General features: G+C 42.4%; 1 protein-coding gene and 1 pseudogene across 1 annotated transcript; both read left to right on the top strand.

The window, feature by feature from the left end:
* The first annotated feature begins 63 nt into the window (after window positions 1-63).
* Window positions 64-6,372, top strand: LOC124039292 (annotated as a pseudogene).
* Window positions 6,373-15,139: 8,767 nt separating this feature from the next.
* On the top strand, window positions 15,140-22,278 carry LOC124039390 (coiled-coil domain-containing protein 34-like). Its single transcript, XM_046355356.1, has 7 exons — window positions 15,140-15,229; window positions 19,466-19,731; window positions 20,010-20,151; window positions 20,337-20,444; window positions 20,594-20,752; window positions 21,225-21,351; window positions 21,540-22,278. Exons 2-7 carry the CDS (start codon window positions 19,577-19,579, stop codon window positions 21,746-21,748), a joined length of 900 nt encoding a protein of 299 aa, XP_046211312.1. The 5' UTR covers window positions 15,140-15,229; window positions 19,466-19,576; the 3' UTR covers window positions 21,749-22,278.
* The last annotated feature ends 373 nt before the right edge of the window (window positions 22,279-22,651 follow it).

The raw sequence follows: 22,651 nt of genomic DNA, 5'->3' as shown, positions 1-22,651 counted from the left end.
GGAAATGAAAGTGCCATTTTCCACACTGAATTCTCCTGAATTGCCATTCAGAAGAGCAGTTGTCCAAGAAATATGCTGCTAATGTTGATTTCTTACATTGTGACATAATGAGAATGGCCGCAAACATTCAGATCAGCTTGACATACACCCCCCCCCCCCCCATCCTATTTATTGAATATTAGTTATCGTGGAATTATCGTCTGATACCGATAAAGCGTTAAAATGCCAATATCAGCAGATCATTTCAGCGACGCAGTATATCGGTCAGCTTCTTTTTTTTTACATGCAAAATGTGTGAGTTGCTGCATGGAAGAGTTCAGTATTATTGTTTTCCGTTGTTGCTCGGATATGCATTTTATTTTGTTGGGATGACTTGAGCTCGACTACTAGGCTACATAGCCACTTCACCCAGTGGTAATTGACAAACTTAAGCATTCTAAGTCTTTTATCTGTATCATGATTACGGTAAATGTTACGCAACAACTTGAATGTTAAATTATATTATTTGGTTTAACAATTTAAAAATACTTGAAATATGAACACCCCCCCCCCCCCCAACAACAACAAAAACAAAAAACCTCCAGCTTTTAATGTAACTTTTAGAAGAGGCGGAGCATCAGACGGGTTGCCTCCCACAGTGGACCAATGTTCCAGCCATAGATATGGGATTTCCAAAACTAGCTTGAGCGTTGTTCTGTAGCACATGCACAGAAGTTATGGGGCTTTAGCTATTGGGGAGATGTGTCCAGAACAGAATAAAACGTGCTCCCTTGCCACATTGAAAAGGGTTAGATTAATACCAGGTGATCATTCTGAGAAGACAATTTTCTCTGGTTGTAATGAAAAGAAACTTCAGCACGCTGATGATCTTAATGCGACACAGATGAAGGATTTTACACCAATTTGACCCTTCATCAGAATTTATTTGCTGGTTGTGAGTCAATGTTGATTTCTTACATTGTGACAAGAATGACATGAGAATGGCCACAAGCCGTTCAGATCAGCTATTTATTGAATATCAGTTATTGGTGGAATTATCGATTGGCAGGTTCTAATTTAAACTTCTGACAGACCTCATATCATGGGGATTAAGAGACTTTGTATTTGAGCCGAACACTGCACCTTGCCATCAATAACCTGCAGTATACTGCGTTTGCACTAGACTATATGCACTGTATATATTTGTTAAGGCAGCATCCTTTCCTCTGCATATCCCCTCTATAAATTGTATATCCTCACTGTAAATCTACTCCAGAATGGTATGTTGACTGTGTCTGTATTCTGTTAGTACACTGTCTATTGCTGGCAGCGCCTACCAAGTCAATGTACTGTACTTGACGAATAGGGATTCTGATGCCCTCTGCTGGCCAGACACTGATTTTATGGATCACAGATCCAGGCCAAAAGCCAAGTTTCGAATTCAGTGGAAGCCACACCTACTGCTCAGAACAAACCATTAAACCGGGAAACAAGTATCTCTCTGACTCTGCTGCTCAGTCTGATAGGGTGTGTTTCATCATGGCAGAAGCTGTTTTTGATGAGGATTTGATTACCTGTTCAATCTGTCTGGATCCACTGAAGGATCCAGTGACTACTGCCTGTGGACACAGTTACTGTATGGGCTGCATTAAAGAAAGCTGGGATCAGGATGATGGGAAAGGTGTCTACAGCTGTCCCCAGTGCAGGCAGACCTTCACCCCAAGACCTGTTCTGGGGAAAAATACTCTACTGAACGAATTGGTGGAGAAACTGAAGATGACAGGACAAGCTGCTCCTCCTGCTTACTGTTATGCTGGACCTTTAGATGTGGGGTGTGACATTGCGCTGGGAGAAAACTCAAAGCTGTCAAGTCCTGTCTGCTGTGTCTTGCCTCTTACTGTGCGACTCACCTAAAACTTCACAATGACCTCAACCAAGGAAAAAAACACAAGTTGATTGATGCTACTAGACTACAGGAGAAGATTTGCACTCGCCATGACAAACTGCTGGAGGTTTACTGTCGTACCGATCAGCAATGTATCTGTCTGCTGTGTGTGATTGATGATCATAAAGGCCATGTTATAGTCGCCGCTGCAGAAGAAAGGACTGAAAAACAGGTAAAGATGAGAAGAGTCAAATCACACAATACATTTGTTCATCTCTTTTAGCCTGGCATCCAGACCAGCGAGTGAGAATATGCGTAAGAAGCAGAGTAGAGACATTTTAACTCGCAAAAATATTTGGACATAACCTGTTTTTAACATGCTTCATCTGGTAGGTCGATGTCCCTGGTTCCTCATACAAAACAGAATGATGAGGTTCAATTTGGAAAGGGATCATCCAATCAGTGCGACGCCCAACCCATTTGAGGGGACAATAGTTTTCAGACGGTTAAACTAGAGGTTGCACGCTTGATGAGTCAGATGTTTGAGAGCGAGATGCAGCTCAAATTTCAAGGGGGTGAGAGAGCCAGAGAGGTGTGATCACGAAAGGGGTTTGGCTTGAAGCGCTGAACATCATGGCGTGAATATAAATGTGCTTTTGCCATTACTAGCATCATACATTTCACTGAATTACAGCATTATATACTTGACATTAGAAACAAAAAATATTATGCTGCTCTCAAGATTTGAAAATAACGGTTCCACTTCCGGGAACACGAGAGATCACTTTGGCCCGGTTCTGTTTCGATTCCTTGAAAAATATCGGTATTTTCAGGTTCCGTTCCTTGAACCGGTTCCTTCAGAACTAAAAGTGTAGATGGCTTCAACGTCAGACAAAAAACGCCTTTTCAACATTTTGTTTTCTGGGTACCTTGTCAGATGCACAGTGGCCTACCTTGATAGTAAGCTATTTGTTTTATGCAAATAATAAAATTCTCTGCAGAAGCAGTTGGGGGGAAATCATCTGAAATCCCAGCAGAGAATCCAGGAGAGCGAGAAGGAGATGCAGGAGCTGAGACAGGCTGTGGTCTCTCTGAAGGTGAGCGTTGGGAACATTTTAATTACACTCGCGGCAGTCTGGGGTCCCGATGAAAGCTAAGTGAATAGGGTGGTTGAAATGGATCCCCTCTTCTCTGTGTCCCAACAGCGCTCTGCACAAGCGGAATTGTTTGACAGTGAGAGGACCTTGACTGAGCTCATCCACTCAGTTGAGAAAAGGCGCTCTGAGGTGAAGGAGCTGATCAGTGCCCAAGAGAAGGCTCAAGTGAGTCGAGCTAAAAGGCATCTGAAGCAACTGGAGCAAGAGGTCGCTGGACTGAGGAGGAGAGATGCTGAGCTAAAGCACCTGTCACACACAGAAGATCACATCCATTTCCTCCAGGTGACATCTCTAACTTAAATGTCACTCACAAATGACTTTTCAATGACTAGGTCTGGAACTCTTTCACAAGTGAAATGTGCTGAAATAACGTAACCGTAGCCTTTCTCAATGTCGTAGAATTTCCAGTCTCTCTGTGTCCCTCTTGGATCTGAGGGCACACCCAGCATCATTGTCACCTTTGAGCACGTGAAGAAATTTGTCACTGAACTGAAAGAGCGACTACAAGACATCTGCAAGGAGGAAATGGACAGAATATACGGGAAAGGTTGGTAGAAGGCATATTTCGAGCTCATAAGTGCTCTTGTATGTTTGCTATTGTGTCTTCTGTAGAGATGCATGCAGTATGATTTGCGGTGTTTGTACCGTTGATGGCTAGGTTAGCATCGCTGAGTGACGTTGCCCTCCTGAAACTTGTTGCATACCTCCTAATGATGGTTGTGCCTGTGTCCTATAGTGACTAAAGTTCCAAACATTCACCCTTCTGAGCCCAAGACCAGAGAGGAGTTCTTAGAATGTAAGTAAAGCACACGCGCACAGTGCATGTTCACTCACTTTGTAAAAAAAGCAGGTAGCTGGAACCATTCTGAGTGGTCAGCTTCTGAGACCTCACTTGCTATATACTCATACAGCACTGACTGCTATATAACACTGACCGTTAGGGATCTGACCCACCACAGGTGGTCCAATAAGAACCAAACAGATGCTTAAAATGTTTCTCACCAACCAGACCTGGGCAGAAAATAGTTTTATTTTGTAGTGTATTTGAAGATAACCAACTTTACAAATACTTGAGGTAGTTGAATATGGTTTATATAGAGCATACTGGGAAAAATGATAATGATTGATGTGGATTTGGTTCAAATTGATGTGGATTGTATGAGTTTCAGGCCCTTGTATTAGGGTAAAACGAGGCCCATGCATGTATGCATGACAATGACCCAACACACCTCCAGGCTGTGTAAGGGCTATTTGACTAAGGAGAGTACTAGAGTGCTGCATCAGATGACCTGGCCTCCACAATCACCTGACCTCAACCCATTTGAGATGGTTTGGGATGAGTTGGACTGCAGAGTGAAGGAAAAGCAGCCAACAAGTGCTCAGCATATGTGGGAACTCCTTCAAGACTGTTGGAAAATCATTCCTCATGAAGCTGGTTGAGAGAATGCCAAGTGTGTGCAAAGCTGTCATCAAGGCAAAGGGTGGCTATTTGATTTGTTTAACACCTTTTTGGTTAAAAAATAACGAAACCCTTGAATGAGTAGGTGTATCATCTTTTGACTGGTACTGTGTCTGTATACACCGAACAAAAATATAAACGTAACATGTAAAGTGTTGGTCCCATGTTTCATGAGCTGAAATATTCAATCCCAGAAATGTTCCATACGCACAAAAAAGCTTTCTAAAATGTGCACAAATCTGTTTACGTCCCTCTTGGTGAGATGTCCCAACTTTTGAGGGAGTGTAATTGGCATGCTGAATGCAGGAATGTTTTAAAGGTACAGTATCTGTGACCAACAGATGCATGTCTTGGAATAGTATAGTAGATTGTGTGTGTGCTCTACTCATTCTATTTCCATCTTCAACATGCAGTTCCAGATGCAGCCATGCCATTAGTTGAGGGCAGCCAATCAAATAGTTTCAGAAAAGTAGTAACTTCCTGAGATCTGTATTCAAATAGTTTGAAAAAGTAGTTGCTTTCTCAGATCTTTATTCAAATACCTGTAGTCACCTCCAAAGTCACTGTTTTTGTTCCCCCCAGAAACTGTTTTACTTTCAACAAAGCATAGTTAAAACTAGAGTTCAGAAAGAAAAACATTTCTACATTAACATTTATTAAGCAATGAATAGAAGGCGAAAACCAAATGGTAGCATGAATATGTTAGCATTGCAAACATTATTCAAACACTAAGCCTACTCAGAGTTTAGTGGATGCACTTATCAACTTGACTAGGTCATCTCTTCTCATGTCCCGCTCTTTTTGAGAAAATAAAACTCCCCTAACACCCAAGGGAAGAGCGCCAAGAAGGTGATTGGCCAACATATGGGAGCAGAGATTGGTTGACTGGCTTATCAATAAAATACCCTTAAATTCACAGGGTCTTTAAAAATATACAAATAATAATTTTACACTATTTTTCCTCTTCCTAGACTGCTGCCCGCTGACATTGGATCCCAACACCGCAAATAAACTCCTGTGTCTGTCTGAGGGGAACAGGAAGGTGACCAGGAGTCATAAGATCCAGACCTATCCCAACCATGAACATAGATTTAGCCACTGGAAACAGGTGTTGTGTAAAGAGGGTGTCTGGAGTGTGTCTGAACCCTGCTACTGGGAGGTAGAGTGGACCGGGGTGGAGGTTGATGTAGCCGTCTCATATAAAGGGATCAGCAGGAGAGGAAGTGGTCATGAGTGTTGGTTTGGTGCTAATGACCAGTCCTGGAGGTTGTACTGCTCTGCAACTAGATGCTGTTTCTACCATAATGGTAGAGAGACTTCTATCCCCGCCATCCGCTCAGACTCCAGAGTCGGAGTGTACCTGGAACACGGGGCAGGAACTCTGTCCTTTTACAGCGTGACTGTCTCAGACACCATGACCCTCCTCCACGGAGTCAAGACCACGTTCACTCGGCCCCTCTACCCTGGGTTTGGGGTTGGTTCATCTGTGAGGATACTGACACCATTTTTGAGTAGTAACTAACTTAATATGTACGGTGTAAAATATGAACCTAGATTACAGTACTTTCCTATGGAACTACTGTGGAAATGGAACTACTGTGGAAATAGAAAAGTATCAGGAACACATTGTAAAGTGGGATGGTTATTTGTGTACTTTTTGGAAACTTTGAAAAAGCTGCGTTGATTGTCATCAATCATACTCCCTGTGTGTACAGCGAACAATAAGTTCAGCTGCTGTTCAACATATTCAATGCCAACCATAAGACAATGTGTTTAGACTTGTAAGTAGGGTAGTACTTTTCTAGCCATAACTCTGCCTTACCATATAGTAATGCATGTATACTATGCACTATTCTACTATATTAGTTCATTAAAAGTGAGAGTGATTTGTTGGGAGTTGTCTGTCTCTATTCTGTCCAGTGACATCACTTCTGCCCTCTTCTCGCCAGACCTGGTACCTTATACCGCAGCACAAACAGGAAAAGGAAACTCTTCCTTTACTGTCCAATTAGTTCAGAGAACCAAGGCTTTGTTTCTACACAGATCATTTGTTTTCCAGTATGATTATCCATTATTACACTGTAGCTTTATAGAAGGCTCCTCCATACAAGGGCCCATAAATCATACTCCACTGATACAGAAATCGCACTAATAGTAGAAGGCGCCATCAACAGAACCCTGGGAAATATGTTAATGAGCCCCTGTTACTAGTTTTTTTTTTTACAGGTCTAAATTGCCCCTGAGCCTTATACCAAAGATGAGTTTGGCTTATATCCGTAAATGTTTATTTTTCTCTCAATGTTGTCTCCATTACTGGCAGAGTGAAATTAGACCCAGCAATCACTATTTATCCATAATAGCAATGCAACATTCACCTTTATGGTCACAAAATCACTGACTCTTGATTGAAAGAACTCTCGTCATCTCCTTTGCAATGACTAGATTGACAGCCCTTTAAATGAGATGTTACACTGGGTCAAAGGAATTCTCAAATTTGACAGACTGCTAAAGAGAGGTTCTCATATTTTAAAAGTAAGATATCCACCAGAACACCAGAGTATTTATGGCCATGAATGTGAAGAAGAAATGCTCCAGATTCCCTTAATGCAGTGTGTTTGGGTAGAAGTTACCTGAAGTTGGACAGGCTATATTTTATTGGCTATAGAAATGAATCACCTTAATGCAGACAGACCCCCTATCAACATCAGAAACGGTCGTCAAAATGGATAAAAAAGGTCCGAAATACAGTTCTGACAATTGTAACAGCTGCATAATGGAGTAAGATACTTAACCATTTTTAATGAGAAAAAAAAAAATCTGTCAAATATTGACTGCATTATAGCAAATAATTATATGAGAGACAGAAAATCAGTGGAATTCAGAAATTGGTGGGACTGAATGTCAAATATCAAAAATACATGCCAACGTTTTTAAACCACATATGGCCCTTTTATACGTTCTGTCATATTGATAGAATAATAACGTTTGAAAATAACTAATTTGCATATACATATGGGCATAATAAATTAGCATGAAATGACTCTCTATCCAACCAGCTCTTTTTCAGGTACCCCCCACAATATCCCATCAACTTTCACCATGGGTTAATTTGAGTGGTAATGCAAAGGCAACCGAGTATAGATGGTCAACCCCCATATCACACACTCACTAATGGTAAATATACAATGTCTTCAGAATGTATTCACACGCCTCGACTTGTTCCAGTTTGTTGTGTAACAGACTGAATATAAAAATGATTACATTTATATTTTGTGTCACTGATCTACACACAATTCCCCATAATGTGTGGAATTATGTTTGAAAAAAATGTAGAAAGAGAAAAAAAAGAATAGCCTTGAGTCAATGAGTATTCAACACTTTTGTAATGGCAAGTCTAAATAAGTTCAGGAATATAAATGTGCATAACAAGTCACATATGTTACATGGGCTTATTCTGTATGAAATAATAATGTTTAACTTCCCAATCTACCCCACACATACAATTATCCCTCAGTCGAGCAGTGAATTTCAAGCACAGATTCAACCACAAAGACCAGGGAGGTTTTCTAATGGTTCGCAAAGAAGGGCACCTATTGGTAGATTTTTTATTTTTTTAAAATTAATAGCCCTTTGAGCATGGGGAAGTTATTAACTACACTTTGGATTACACATAGTCACTACAAAGATATACAGGTGTCCATCCTAACTCAGTTGCCGGAGAAGAAGGAAACCGCTCAGGAATTTCACCAGTTTAATGGCTGTGACAGGAGATAATTGAGGATGGATCAAAAATATTATAGTTACTGAAGGGGTTAAACCAAGGCCTCATATCTTTTACAGTGTTAATAAATTGTGTTATGATGAACTGTAAGGTCTCCTCTCAGAAGACCTCTGTGTGTGTGTTAACCTGACTTGAGTGATATGCCCTGCAGACGACTATCAGATGGCGGAAACCGCCTAAGCTCATACTCCTCCTTTCTGGGTCCCACCGTGACTGTCTGACGTTCTGAGAATCCGACTGGTTTTCTGAGAACACAAGGCCACCGAGGCCACCGCAGGCCTGATGGAAACCGCCACTTGGCAGAAGATGCTTAGACTTCTCTGTTGTGAAATGTCACCTTGTTATGAACCTATAACTATATAATTTGCAGGAGGTCTTAGATGCCTCACAGAACCTGGGGAGAGCTATCATATACCGTACTCTACCAACTTCTGCCATACAATTGTACTACTAAAATAAAATCCTAATAGTTAAACAAGGAGTCTGTGTTTCCTTTCTATTACCAATATATACGTTTGATAATTGTATAGACCTGATTGTCTTTTGAAGAAATTGATCAACATTACTCCACAATACTAGCATAAATGACAAGAGTGAAAAGAAGGAAGCCTGTACAGAATAAAAATATTCCAAAACGTGCATCATGTTTGCAATACGGCACTAAAGTAATACTGCAACAAATGTGTCAAAGAAAATCACTTTTTATCCTGAATACAAAGTGTATGGGCGGCAGGTAGCCTAGTGGTTTATAGCATTGGGCCAGTAACTGAAAGGTCGCTGAATCTAATTACTAATAATATAATAATAATCTAATATCCATAAAACCTAGCGGTATAATAGGGAAATGGTTCCAATAATTTTTCCACCATTAATTTTTCCCAGAGGGGATTTTAGAAACACTTAAAATAAGGGCTGTGTTTGGTGTAGGCTTAACCCTGGCGTGAGCTTTTGATAACCGTGTAACTCTCTGACATTGTTGGAAATCAGGCCTACTACTGTTGCGTCATCTGCAAACTTGATGATCGAGTTGGAGGCGTGCGTGGCCACACAGTCATGGGTGAACACGGAGTACAGGAGGGGGCTGAGCACGCACCCTTGTGGGACCCCTATGTTGAGGATCAGCAAAGTGGAAGTGTTGTTTCCTTCCTTCACCACCTCTGGGCGGCCCGTCAGAAAGTCCAGGACCCAGTTGCACAGGGCAGCATTCTTACATAGGTATTCCTCTTGTCCAGATGGGATAGGGCAGTGTGCAGTGTGATGGCGATTGCATCATCTGTGGATCTATTGGGGCGGTAAGCAAATTGAAGAGGGTCTAGGGCAGGGTTGGACAATTACAGTCCTCGAGGGCCTGATTGGTCTTACAGTTTTGCCCCAGCTAACACACCTGACTCCAATAATCACCTAATCTTGATCTTCAGTTTAGAATGCAATTTGATGAATCAGCTGTGTTTGCTCGGGATGGAATAAAAGTGTGACACCAATCAGGCCCTCGAGGACTGGAGTTGTCCACCCCTGGTTTAGGTTGTCAGGTAAGGTAGAGGTGATATGATCCTTAACTTGCCTCTCAAAGCACTTCATAATGACAGAAGTGAGTGCTATGGGGCGATAGTCATTTAATTCAATTACCTTTGCTTTTTTGGGTCCAGGAACAATGGTGGACATCTTGAAGCAAGTGCGGACAGCAGACTGGGATAGGGAGTGTGACAATAATGCTAGTACCAACTCGAACCCAGGCGCAGAGAAACACAGCAGGCAGAGGTAAGGGTAAATCCATAACTTTACTTAGTCATAACAAAGCAACCGCACAAGGGCACACTAAGAAAAACACGAGACCTAAGCAAGGATCCAGGCCAACAGAGGAACCTAAATACAAGGCAACCAGGTGAATTCAATAACCATTAATCAGGGTAACCTGGAAACTCGAAGACAGGGTAATGGTGCCCTCCAATAGAAACCCGAAGAAACAATAGTCAAAAACCACAGACCCCGTGACAGGGAGAGATGTAATATGTCCGTAAACACTACAGCCAGCTGGAGTGCGCATTCTCTGAGGATGTGACTTTGGATGCCGTCTGTGCCGACAGCCTTGCGAGGTTAACACGTTTAAATGTCTTACTCACATCGGCCACGGAGAAGGAGAGCCCACAGTCCTTGATTAGCGGGCTGCGTCGGTGGCACTGTGTTATCCTCAAAGCGGGCGAAGAAGGTGTTTAGCTTGTTTGGAAGTTAGATTTCTGTGGTTTTCCCTTTGTAGTCTGTGATTGACTGTAGATCCTGCCGCATACGTCTTGTGTCTGAACCATTGAATTGCGACTCCACTTTGTCTCTGTACTGATGTTTTGCCTGTGATTGCCTTACGGAGGGAATAACTACACTGTTTGTGTTCGGTCATATTCCCAGTCACCTTGCAATGTTTAAATGCTGTGGTTCGCACTTTCAGTTTTGCACGAATGCTGCCATCTATCCATGGTTTCTGGTTTGGGTAGGTTTTAATAGTCACAGTGGGTACAACATCTCCTATACACTTCCTGATGAACTCAGTCACTGTATCCGTGTATTCATCGATGTTATTTTCAGAGGCTACCTGGAAAATATCCCAGTCCGTGTGATCAAAACAATCTTGAAGTATGGATAACGATTGGTCAGACCAGCATTGAATAGACCTTAGCACGGGTACTTCCTGTTTGAGTTTCTGCCTATAGGAAGGGAGGAGCAAAATGGAGTCTTGATCAGATTTGCCAAAGGGAGGGCCTATGCATTTAGAAAAGTTGAGTAGCAGTTGTCCAATGTTTTACCAGGGCGAGTACTACAGTCAATGTGTTGGTAGAACTTCAGTAGTATTTTCCTCATATTTACTTTGTTTCAATCCCCAGCTACAATAAATGCAGCCTCAGGATATGTGGTTTCCAGTTTGCATAAAGGCCAGTGTAGTTATTTGAGGGCCGTCGTGTTATCGGCTTGAGGGGGAAAATACAGGGCTGTGACTATAACCGAAGAGAATTCTCTTGAGAGGTAGTACGGTCGGCATTTGTTTGAGGTATTCTCGGTCGGTGAAGAAAATGACTTGAGTTTCTGTATGTTATCACAATCACACCATGAGTAGTTAATCATGAAACATACAGCCCTGGCTTTCTTCTTCCCTGAGAGTTATTTATTCCTTTCTGTGCGATGTACTGAGAACCCAGATGTCTGTATGGACGTGGACAGTATATCCCGAGAGAGCCATGTTTCCGGGAAACAGAGTATGTTTCGATCCCCGAAGTCTCTCTGGAAGGAGATCCTCGCCCAGAGCTTGTCTACTTTATTATCCAGAGACTGAACATTAGCGAGTAATATACTCAGAAGTGGTGGATGGTGTGCACGCCTCCTGAGTAGGACTAGGAGTCCACTCCGAATACCTCTTCTCCGCTAGCAGTGTTTTGGAGCAGCCTCTGGAATAAGTTAAATTGCTCTGAGTGGTACGAACAAAGGATCCAACTCGGGAAAGTTATATTCCTGGATGTAATGCTGTTGAGTCACCGCCGCTCTGAATACCAAAAGTTATTTACGGTTGTATGTAATAACACAACTTCTTCAGGAGGTTAATAGTGTAAGAAAAAACACACAAAAAAAACAAATAACTGCACAGTTTCAGCATATCTGTCGGCACCATCTTACACGGACATGGCTTGTGTATTCAAGTAGAGCTGATGCCGCTTTTTTGTTTTTGTTGTCGCATTTTTGGAAAAAGATACTCTCATTTGAGCAGTGATGTTGTTCGTTTCTGGAATAATATCAGGACCAATTTGAAAGCACATGATCATTGTACTGAGCATTTACCAAACACGGAGAGTTTGAGCCACCTTGCGGAAAGATTGAAAACAGGCACAACCATTGACGCAATCAACCGAACTGGCAGCGAGCTGGATCGCATCCTGACAAAGCCCTTGGGAAGAAGTGCTGGCTTGGTTTCTCTGTGTGTTTTCTACTTCAAAGGTACTAGAAGGCTGGGGATCAAGCTCTTTTTTAATTTTCTGAAGTTGTTTTCACCTTTCAGCTCGTGAGTGTGAGAGACTGAACTGAGTAATCTATCCACAAAGTAGATGGATGGACGACTTACAGCTAGATAGGGAGGTGCTTACCCGCATTGCCATGATGACCCAGGACCATTACCAAGTGAAATTGGCTATTACCTCCAGGCTGCAAAATAAGTACACAGTTAATTTCTTCTCACAGTCTGGTATAAAACATTTCTTATTGTTCATAATCATACTTTCCAATTGATCTGAGCTCTCCCCTTCTCCATTTCGTCCCTGACTCTTTCTCCCTCCTTCCCTTCCTCTCTCTATGCAGATTGTCCAAATGCAGGATGATGTCAGTATGGACACGTTTGTCCAGGACCTCTCCATGACCCTGCAGCCTGTGAAGGTGGCCCTCACACTGCCTTCCTAGAGTTCAGCTGACCTGCTGCCTCTGCTCACTGACCAGGGTGAGTACTCATTCATCCCATCTCATCCTGTCTTTGAATGCTTGTCTCCCTCCTCCACCTTTAGGACCAATACATCTTCAAACTTTTGGAGTAAAGTTGTTTTTTAAATATATATATTTTTTGTTGATTATCTGATCCATCTTCTACGACATGTGTGCATTTATCTCTCTCTTTGTATTTTACAAGGACTTTCCCCGTCCCTCTTTATCTATCTCCTTCCCTCGGTCTCTCTCAACCTTCCCCTTTCTCCCTCTCTCTCTTCTCTCTCTTGCTCTCTTTCCCTCCTCCCATCTTTCTCTCACTCACACACACGCTGCACTGGCCCAGTATCTTCTACGACCTCTTTCACAGACTCCTGCAGTCCTAGCATGGATGTGGATCCCAACACAGCATGTGCAACCCTCTCTCTATCCAGCATTTAAGTATTGAAAAGGTGTGGGGCTACGAAGAAAAATAGAACAGTGCAATTTGAAGTCAGCCTTTGAACGGGGTAGTAGGTGCCAGATGCACTAGTTTGTGTCAGGAACTACAACACTGCTGGGTTTTTCACGCTCAACAGTTTCCTGTGTGTTTCAAGAATGGTCCACCACCCAAGGAACATACTGTCAACTTGACAGAACTTTGGGAAGCATTGGTGTCAACATGGGCCAGCATCCCTGTGGAACACTTGTCACCTTGTAGAGTCCATGCCCCGACGAATTGAGGGTGTTCTCAGGGGAGAGGGTGCAAGACTGCAAAGCTGTCATCAAGGCAAAGGGTGGCTACTTTGAAGACTCTCAAATACAAAACATATTCTGATTTGTTGAACACTTTTTTGATTACTACATGATACCATATGTGTTATTTCATAGTTTTGATGTCTTCACTATTATTCTACAATGTAGAAAATAGTAAAAATAAAGAAAAACCCTTGAATTAGTAGGTGTTCTAAAACAACTTATAAATGCCTCATGAGCTTATTTCAACTGTCACACTCCGGGAGAACCCAATATATGACCGTGTTTTCCCCCAATGTTTTTAAACATTGTAAAAGTAAACAAACACTGTATAGCCTCATAACATGGTTAAAACAACCATTTTGATGTCATGGATGGTCAGTCCATAGCTCTGTCTATTAATCTGAGAGTGGTTACATTTCTCCAGGCCCATCCCTCAGTTTGTTTTACCAAAACAGAGACGGGGTGACCGTTTTATTATTGTTTAGTCTGGATCTGCCCTTTAAACAGCTGCATATTATCAACATGTCAAAGTGTCACCAACTAAAGGTCAACAATAGGCTTATAGCAAATGCAGCAAATGGCGTTCATTTTTCACATGTAAATAGCACTTTTCAGTAGTGATCAAAGCATGCCATTCCATGAGCGCAGCATTTAATTTTCAACTCAAATCAATGAGCCCAATCAGTCCTCCATGAACAACAGAGTAGGGCTGGCTAATAAGTCCTTAGTTTTGAGGTCATGCTCAGGTAAAACAAATTGTCAAATCTATACTTCCATTTTTCCAAGTCCTATTCTTGAAGACCAAGAATTTATTGGAATGACTGGAATTCTGATAGACTTTGGTTTTTAATGTAAAGATATAATTGAATCATATGATATGTAGCTGAAAGTGATGGGTTTAGAAGAAGCCTACATAACCAACCCATAAAGTAAAGTTTAACATCTGGCCAGCTGTGTAAACTTTAACATTGATTTATCCTGCAATAGATGTTGTTCAATTGGTAACCTACATGTTTGTCTTCTAATGCCTCTTAAGGGGAAAGTAATCAGATTACGTTACTGGTTTGGGTAATTCAAAAGTTATGTTACTGATTACAATTTCGGACAGGTAACTAACTAATGGATTACATTAGAAAGTAACTTACCCAACCCTGCCCGTTAAAACAGGGCAACCAGTGGAGCACAAATATTGTAAATACAACCAATATTAATCTGTTTACTTGTCTTCCCCTACTATTCGTACTACAACTATTTGCACATTGTTAAAAACACTCGCTGATAATATAACACTTGAAATGTCTTTACTTTAAACCTTTTTGAGTGCAATGTTTACTGTAAATTTATAATTGTTATTTTGTTGTTTTTTGTTGTTTATTTCACTTGCTTTGGCAATGTAAACAATGTTGCCCATACCAATTAAGCCCCTTTGAATTTAACTATATAGTTATGACAGTCATGGCAAGAAGTGATCCGGCTTTTTTCAAATTAAAATTAGATATTTTTTTTGCATTTTAGATAGACCTAACCCTTAACCTAAAATGCTACGTTAATTATCCTAGCTTGCTGCGGAAGTTCTAACCTACTACAAGTCAAATCTGACTTTCATGACGGTGACGACCCTCTTCTCCATGTTGTCACCATGGATACCGCTCCGCGTCTACAAGGAGCGTCGCGTTCCGCGTTGGTGATTGGCGAGAGATTGTGTGGTGTATCATGGGAAAATAAAGTTGTTTGCAATCACAACCAAGTAAACAGAAGGGAAGAGGTGCGTGAAGACCTAGGTAAAAAGATGAATATAAGCCAAATATTTATTGGATAGTCGAGCTAGATGCTATTGCATTGCTAATGACAAGCATAATTGTATGATAATCTAACGTTAGCTAGCTGGAAAACAAGCTAGTAACTAGCTAATTTGCTAACTGTCTGTAGGTAAGTAGCTACTTCATACAGTGCTACGTATCGCGATAACTGGCCAGTTCCAAGGGAGGTTATTGCCAGAGGATTAGCTAGCTGTCTGGGCCTTTTAACATAATTGATCTGAGCTGCAATAACAGTCTGCTAGGGCTGCTCGGGCCCTGCAAATAGCTACGATTACTTTGAACAAGTATCTAACGCCCAGATCGCTCCGTTCAAACTCCCATTCACCAACTCTGCAAGCGTTATAATGTCAAAATACGTTCGTTTATCACGAAATATCGAGTTTCGCTTAGCAACTATCGTAATTTAGTCCCGTTACGGCTGGTATGTACTTCCCAAAAAGGTCTAAATACAACATTTACAAGCAATTGAACAATGTTTTATTCCGCACCTCCAACAATGGCAATGGAAATCAATAATTACTGCCACGCACAGGTCAGAAGTCTACAACAGCTCAAATCAAATCAAATTTTATTTGTCACATACACATGGTTAGCAGATGTTAATGCGAGTGTAGCGAAATGCTTGTGCTTCTAGTTCCGACAATGCAGTGATAACCAACAAGTAATCTAACTAACAATTCCAAAACTACTGTCTTATACACAGTGTAAGGGGATAAGGAACATGTACATAAGGATATATGAATGAGTGATGGTACAGAGCAGCATACAGTAGATGGTATCGAGTACAGTATATACATATGAGATGAGTGTGTAGACAAAGTAAACAAAGTGGCATAGTTAAAGTGGCTAGTGATACATATGTTACATAAGGATGCAGTCGATGATGTAGAGTACAGTATATACATATGCATATGAGATGAATAATGTAGGGTAAGTAACATTATATAAGGTAGCATTGTTTAAAGTGGCTAGTGATATATTTACATCATTTCCCATCAATTCCCATTATTAAAATGGAGTTGGAGTCAGTGTCAATGACAGTGTGTTGGCAGCAGCCACTCAATGTTAGTGGTGGCTGTTTAACAGTCTGATGGCCTTGAGATAGAAGCTGTTTTTCAGTCTCTCGGTCCCAGCTTTGATGCACCTGTACTGACCTCGCCTTCTGGATGATAGCGGGGTGAACAGGCAGTGGTTCGGGTGGTTGATGTCCTTGATGATCTTTATGGCCTTCCTGTAACAACGGGTGGTGTAGGTGTCCTGGAGGGCAGGTAGTTTGCCCCCGGTGATGCGTTGTGCAGTCCTCACTACCCTCTGGAGAGCCTTACGGTTGAGGGCGGAGCAGTTGCCGTACCAGGCGGTGATACAGCCCGCCAGGATGCTCTCGATTGTGCATCTGTAGAAGTTTGTGAGTGCTTTTGGTGACAAGCCGAATTTCTTCAGCCTCCTGAGGTTGAATAGGCGCTGCTGCGCTTCTTCACGACGCTGTCAGTGTGAGTGGACCAATTCAGTTTGTCTGTGATGTGTATGCAGAGGAACTTAAAACTAGCTACCCTCTCCACTACTGTTCCATCGATGTGGATAGGGGGTGTTCCCTCTGCTGTTTCCTGAAGTCCACAATCATCTCCTTAGTTTTGTTGACGTTGAGTGTGAGGTTATTTTCCTGACACCACACTCCGAGGGCCCTCACCTCCTCCCTGTAGGCCGTCTCGTCGTTGTTGGTAATCAAGCCTACCACTGTTGTGTCGTCCGCAAACTTGATGATTGAGTTGGAGGCGTGCGTGGCCACGCAGTCGTGGGTGAACAGGGAGTACAGGAGAGGGCTCAGAACGCACCCTTGTGGGGCCCCCGTGTTGAGGATCAGCGGGGAGGAGATGTTGTTGCCTACCCTCACCACCTGGGGGCGGCCCGTCAGGAAGTCCAGTACCCAGTTGCACAGGGCGGGGTCGAGACCCAGGGTCTCGAGCTTGATGACGAGCTTGGAGGGTACTATGGTGTTGAATGCCGAGCTGTAGTCGATGAACAGCATTCTCACATAGGTATTCCTCTTGTCCAGGTGGGTTAGGGCAGTGTGCAGTGTGGTTGAGATTGCATCGTCTGTGGACCTATTTGGGCGGTAAGCAAATTGGAGTGGGTCTAGGGTGTCAGGTAGGGTGGAGGTGATATGGTCCTTGACTAGTCTCTCAAAGCACTTCATGATGACGGAAGTGAGTGCTACGGGGCGGTAGTCGTTTAGCTCAATTACCTTAGCTTTCTTGGGAACAGGAACAATGGTGGCCCTCTTGAAGCATGTGGGAACAGCAGACTGGTATAGGGATTGATTGAATATGTCCGTAAACACACCGGCCAGCTGGTCTGCGCATGCTCTGAGGGCGCGGCTGGGGATGCCGTCTGGGCCTGCAGCCTTTTGAGGGTTAACACGTTTAAATGTCTTACTCACCTCGGCTGCAGTGAAGGAGAGACCGCATGTTTCCGTTACAGGCCGTGTCAGTGGCACTGTATTGTCCTCAACACAGTACATTGGAGGTGCTGAAGAGGAATTTTCCGGTTACTTGTACATTTTTATTTAGACCTTTCTTGGAAGTACATACTGGGCGCTACGATAGTAAATGAAGATAGTTGCTTAGCGGAACTCCATATATGGTGATCAGCGAACAGATGTTTACGTTATAACGCTGGCAGAACTGGTGAATGGGGGTTCGAATCGGAGCTTCATGGGCGTTATATGCTGACCAGACCGGACACGTCGCGTGCGAGAGCGTCGCAAAATAAATTTAGAAATTAGAAATCCATGTTATTAAATTATTGCACCCACACTGCTCGCGCGCGCCAACGAGCGTCTGCGATGCCAAGGGTTAACACGGAACCCAAACCGGCTGCGCTCGTGCGCTATCGTGCATAAATGTATTTTGTCCCCCCACACCAAACTCGATCACGACATGCAGGTTAAAATATCAAAACAAACTCTGAACCAATGTCATTAATTTGGGGACAGGTCGAAAAGCATTAAACATGTATGGCAATTTAGCTAGTTAGCTTGCACTTGCTAGCTAATTTGTCCTATTTAGATAGCTTGCTGTTGCTAGCTAATTTGTCCTGGGATATACACATTGAGTTGTTATTTTACCTGAACTGCACAAGGTTCTCTACTCCGACAAATTAATCCACACATAAAATGGTAAACCGAATCGTTTCTAGTCATCTCTCCTCTTTCCAGGCTTTTTCATTGTTGAACTTATATGGTGAACTCAACTAAACTTGAACGCAACTGATCTGTGTCAGAAATAGGAACGACTTCTATTTTAGCCCTTGGCGTGGTAGATGCTCGCGAGCAGTGTGGGTGCAATAATTGACTAACATGGATTTCTACATTTATTTTGCGCTGCTCGTGCACGCGACTTGTTCAGCATGTAAAATAGAAGTCATTCCTATTTCTGAAGCAGATCGCGCTGAAAGTCCGGCCTCTCCCATCTCCTCATTGGTTTATAGAAGCAGGTACCCATGTGCCATCTCCTCATTGGTTATACCCACGTGGGTGATTGAAAGACAAACTTTGTTGCCGGTTGTCATGGTAATACTATGAAAGTTTAGATGCGATCCCCATATAAATTCAAAGATGAAAAAGCCTGGAAGGAGGAGAGATGACTAGAAACGATTCGGTTGGCCGTTTTATTTGTGGATTAATTGTCGGAGTAGAGGTCCTTGTGCATTTCAGGTAAAATAACAACTCATAGTTTATATCCCAGGACAAATTAGCTAGCAACAGCAAGCTTGCTAAATAGGACAAATTAGCTAGCAAGTGCAAGCTAACTAGTGAAATTGCAATACATGTTTAATGCTTTTTGACCTGTCCCCAAATTAATGCCATTGGTACAGAGTTTGTTTTGATATTTTAACCTGCATGTCGTGATCGCGTTTGGTGTAGGGGGACAAAATACATTTATGCACAATAGCGCACGACGGCGCACGCGCGCAGCCAGTTTGGGTTCTGTTTAGTAGCCATGCGTGTTTATTATAATGCTTGTTCATCACAATGATCGCTCGTCATAATGCTCGCTACATAGCTTCTCCTGTTGAACTCTGTCTGCATTCCTTATTTGTGACTGCAAGAGTGACATTAGAGTATCCACAAAATAAATGTAAAAAATGGTTTGTGCTCGTTTAAAAAAATAAAAATTCACTTGTTTATATGCTAACAGGGGGGAAAGATGTCAAGCTTTCCTGCCTCCGCCTCCAAGAGTTTTAGCTCGACTCCTCTAAAGACTTACCAGGACAGCGGCAGGGAACTGCACCAATCCAAGAGTGTGGACTATGACTCAACAGGCGACTCCACCTACTCTCTGCTCTCCCCCCATCTACCATGACAGCTATGAGAGTGATGAGGACCTGGCTGCAGCTCACCACGTACATCAGATTGACACCTCAGCCACACAGAGTGATGACGCCAGACCCCTCTCACCCATCAGGTATGGTTGGTGAACACGAGCAGTGTTACCCAACTGGATTCAGCAGACAGTCAGCAACATTTTTGTTCGCGCCACATGCTCTTTAGTTAGGGTCCCCTCATCAACAAGCAATTAAAAAGGGTTGATGACGCTAGACAATTTGATGAGACTGTTTCAATGGAAGTGCCACAGACCAAAATAAAATGTATGAATGAAGGGTACACAGAATTAGCTCTAGTAGGCTTAACTGTAGGGTTTGTGCACAAAGTTATGCTCAGAGTTGAGCATGTGTGTTTCAGAGATGATCCACAACAGAAGCCCCCAGAGAGGAGAGCAGTAACTGAGGCGGAGGATCCAGAGGCATGTCTCTCTGCCTGGGAGAGGTGGCTGGTCTGCAAAGCCAAAGAGGAGAGACTCAGAATAGAAAAGAAAGCAGAAGAGGTGCGCAGTCGTATCTTTTTAGTTTCTTCTTCTGTTTGGCAACTCCTGTTAGCATTGGAGTCAGAACGTGATCATTTATGTTTTTCTAACATTTTATATCTTCCTTTCTGTAAATTAGGGCTGCAAATGTCTATACATGGAAGCAATTGAGTATGACTGTGGGGCTGACAAGTGTTATTTGTTAGGAGCGCCTACTGAGGGAGAGGAATGAGGAACAGGAGAGAGAGCAGCAGAAGAAGAAGATGGTGGTGGAGGAGAAGATCCAGGAGTGGCTGCAGATGAAGAAAGAACAGGTTAAGAACCCCCCCCCCCCCCCGTCTTTTGACTCGGTTATTAACGAAGTTCCAGAGAGGAACAATGCAGTTGTATGCTTTCTCATGCATACGTTATATCTGCACCTAAAGGGGTAAGTCATGTTTTTGTGATTGTTTGTCATCCCCAGGAGAAGCAGGAGAAATTGCTGAAGGAGAGCAAAGAGCAGAAGGAGATGCAGAGGCAGCAGCAGAAGCAGAGGGAGATTGAACAGAAAGCAGAGGAGAAGTACAGAGAGTGGCTACGGAGGAAGAACCTGGAGAAAATGGAGAGCGAGAGGAGAGCGAAGGTAGGTTCTTTCACAGTAGCCTTGTGGAAGTATTCAGAGACGTATTCAGGACGGTAAACATTAAAATCTCTGAAATATTTTGTTGCTTTGCTCTACATTAGAGTACAGTTGTTGGAAGAGATCGACATATTAGCCATTTGCTAAATATTCCTGTGCTCTCTCTTTTCTGTCGTTGCTAACTAATCCATACGTAGAATGTATGCACACATGACTGTAAGTCGCTTTGGATAAAAGCGTCTGCTAAATGGCATATATTATTATTATTATTATAATCTTCAGCAACACAGAACTAAACCATGTAATTGCATTATACAGTAGTTTGTTACTCTGAATGCAAGTTGATGTGGCAAATTCCTGGAAATGTCCATTTCAACATGCGTTTCAATCTTTCTGACCACAACTGCTTTGGTTTCCCTGGAAATAATTTGTGAGGTGCTCAGCTGCTGAGATTGGGACAATTGTGTTGTAACAGGAGGAGGCAGCCAGCAGAGAGGCTCAGGAGAGGGAGCGCAGACAGAGAGCAGAGGAAAACTTTAAGGAATGGCTTCGTGCCCAGGACAAGAGCCGACCCAGTCCCAATGCACCCGGCTGCCCGCGAGGTAACATAACGGTCTTCACCCAGTTTAGGGTTGTTCAATCTCATATTCACCTTCTGGAAAATGTCATTAAAAAAAATGTAACAATGAGATGTTTTATTGCCACACACATGTAGTTGTACAGTCGTGCATGTATATTTTAAAGCAAGTTTGGATTTTGTAAAGTAAGTGTATTTTGTGTCTTCTCCCAGGTGGCTATGACAATGTAACGTACCCATCTCCCAGCTTCTACAACCCAATCCCATGGAAGCCCATCCACGTCCCGCCACCAGAGAAAACACCAGTGAAGAAGACTTCCCATAGGAAACGGCCAAGTCAGCCCAAGTACCAGAACAGCCCCAGCATCCCATTCAGACTCAGAGACACTGTAAGCTCGGCAGCTCGCCTGCAGAGGAGATGACAGCTCCAGTAGAGGTTCACCTTGGACACAGATCTAGAGTACTATCCTCAGATCTAACCTCTGGGGAAACCACAAAACTGACCTTAGATCAGTGTTTAGGCGCTTTATGGTACTGTGAGAGGACACAGGGGAGGTGACCATGCTAATGTACATGCCAGGGATCATCAACTTTTTTGAGTGGATGATCAGGTGGCCGGAATATAATTACAAATCATTTGTAGACTACAAATGGACCGCAAGAAGCCCAAACCGATATAACATTTGACCAAATAAAATGGGATAATTTCAAACCTTGCTTACATTTGAATTAGATCACAAACAGTATATCTCTCTTTTATGCATGTGAATCTTTTGAAACAGATTGCTAAAATTCAAATAACTTGGAGCTGATTTGCTGATGTTTTCAGTCTTTTATGTCCAACAATAATAAAAATCACCTGCGGGCTGCTAGTTGGTGAACCATGGTATAGGTATTTCTGTTTTTTTTTTAAAAGTTTTAATACATTTGCAATAAATTCTAAAAACCTGTTTTCGCTTTGTCACTGTGTGGTATTGTGTGTAGATTAATGAGGAAAAACGGTATTTAGTCCAGTTTAAAATAAGGCTGTAACGTAACAGAAAAGTACAGGTCTGAATACTTTCTGACTGCACTGTGTAGACTGTTGCACTAGTCCATTGACTGTGTTTTCATGTATTTCTTATTGAAAATACACATTGTGGTAGTGCATGTTTTTTGATGCCAGATTTGTATAGGTTCTTAATTCTCAAATAATATTTTATGATTCATGTGAAGCTAAATATTTCTACAAATTCTGTTACTTTCACTGACAAACAATTTTCTAATGACACATGTACATTTTTTTGCATAGTTCGGGATGTCAATAAAAACTGTTTATTGTACTG

Source organism: Oncorhynchus gorbuscha, linkage group LG01 (assembly GCF_021184085.1).
Source record: "Oncorhynchus gorbuscha isolate QuinsamMale2020 ecotype Even-year linkage group LG01, OgorEven_v1.0, whole genome shotgun sequence".
NCBI classification, from domain to species: Eukaryota; Metazoa; Chordata; class Actinopteri; order Salmoniformes; family Salmonidae; genus Oncorhynchus; species Oncorhynchus gorbuscha.
Note: the sequence above shows the minus strand (reverse complement) of the source record. Positions and strands in the feature narration are given on the sequence as shown.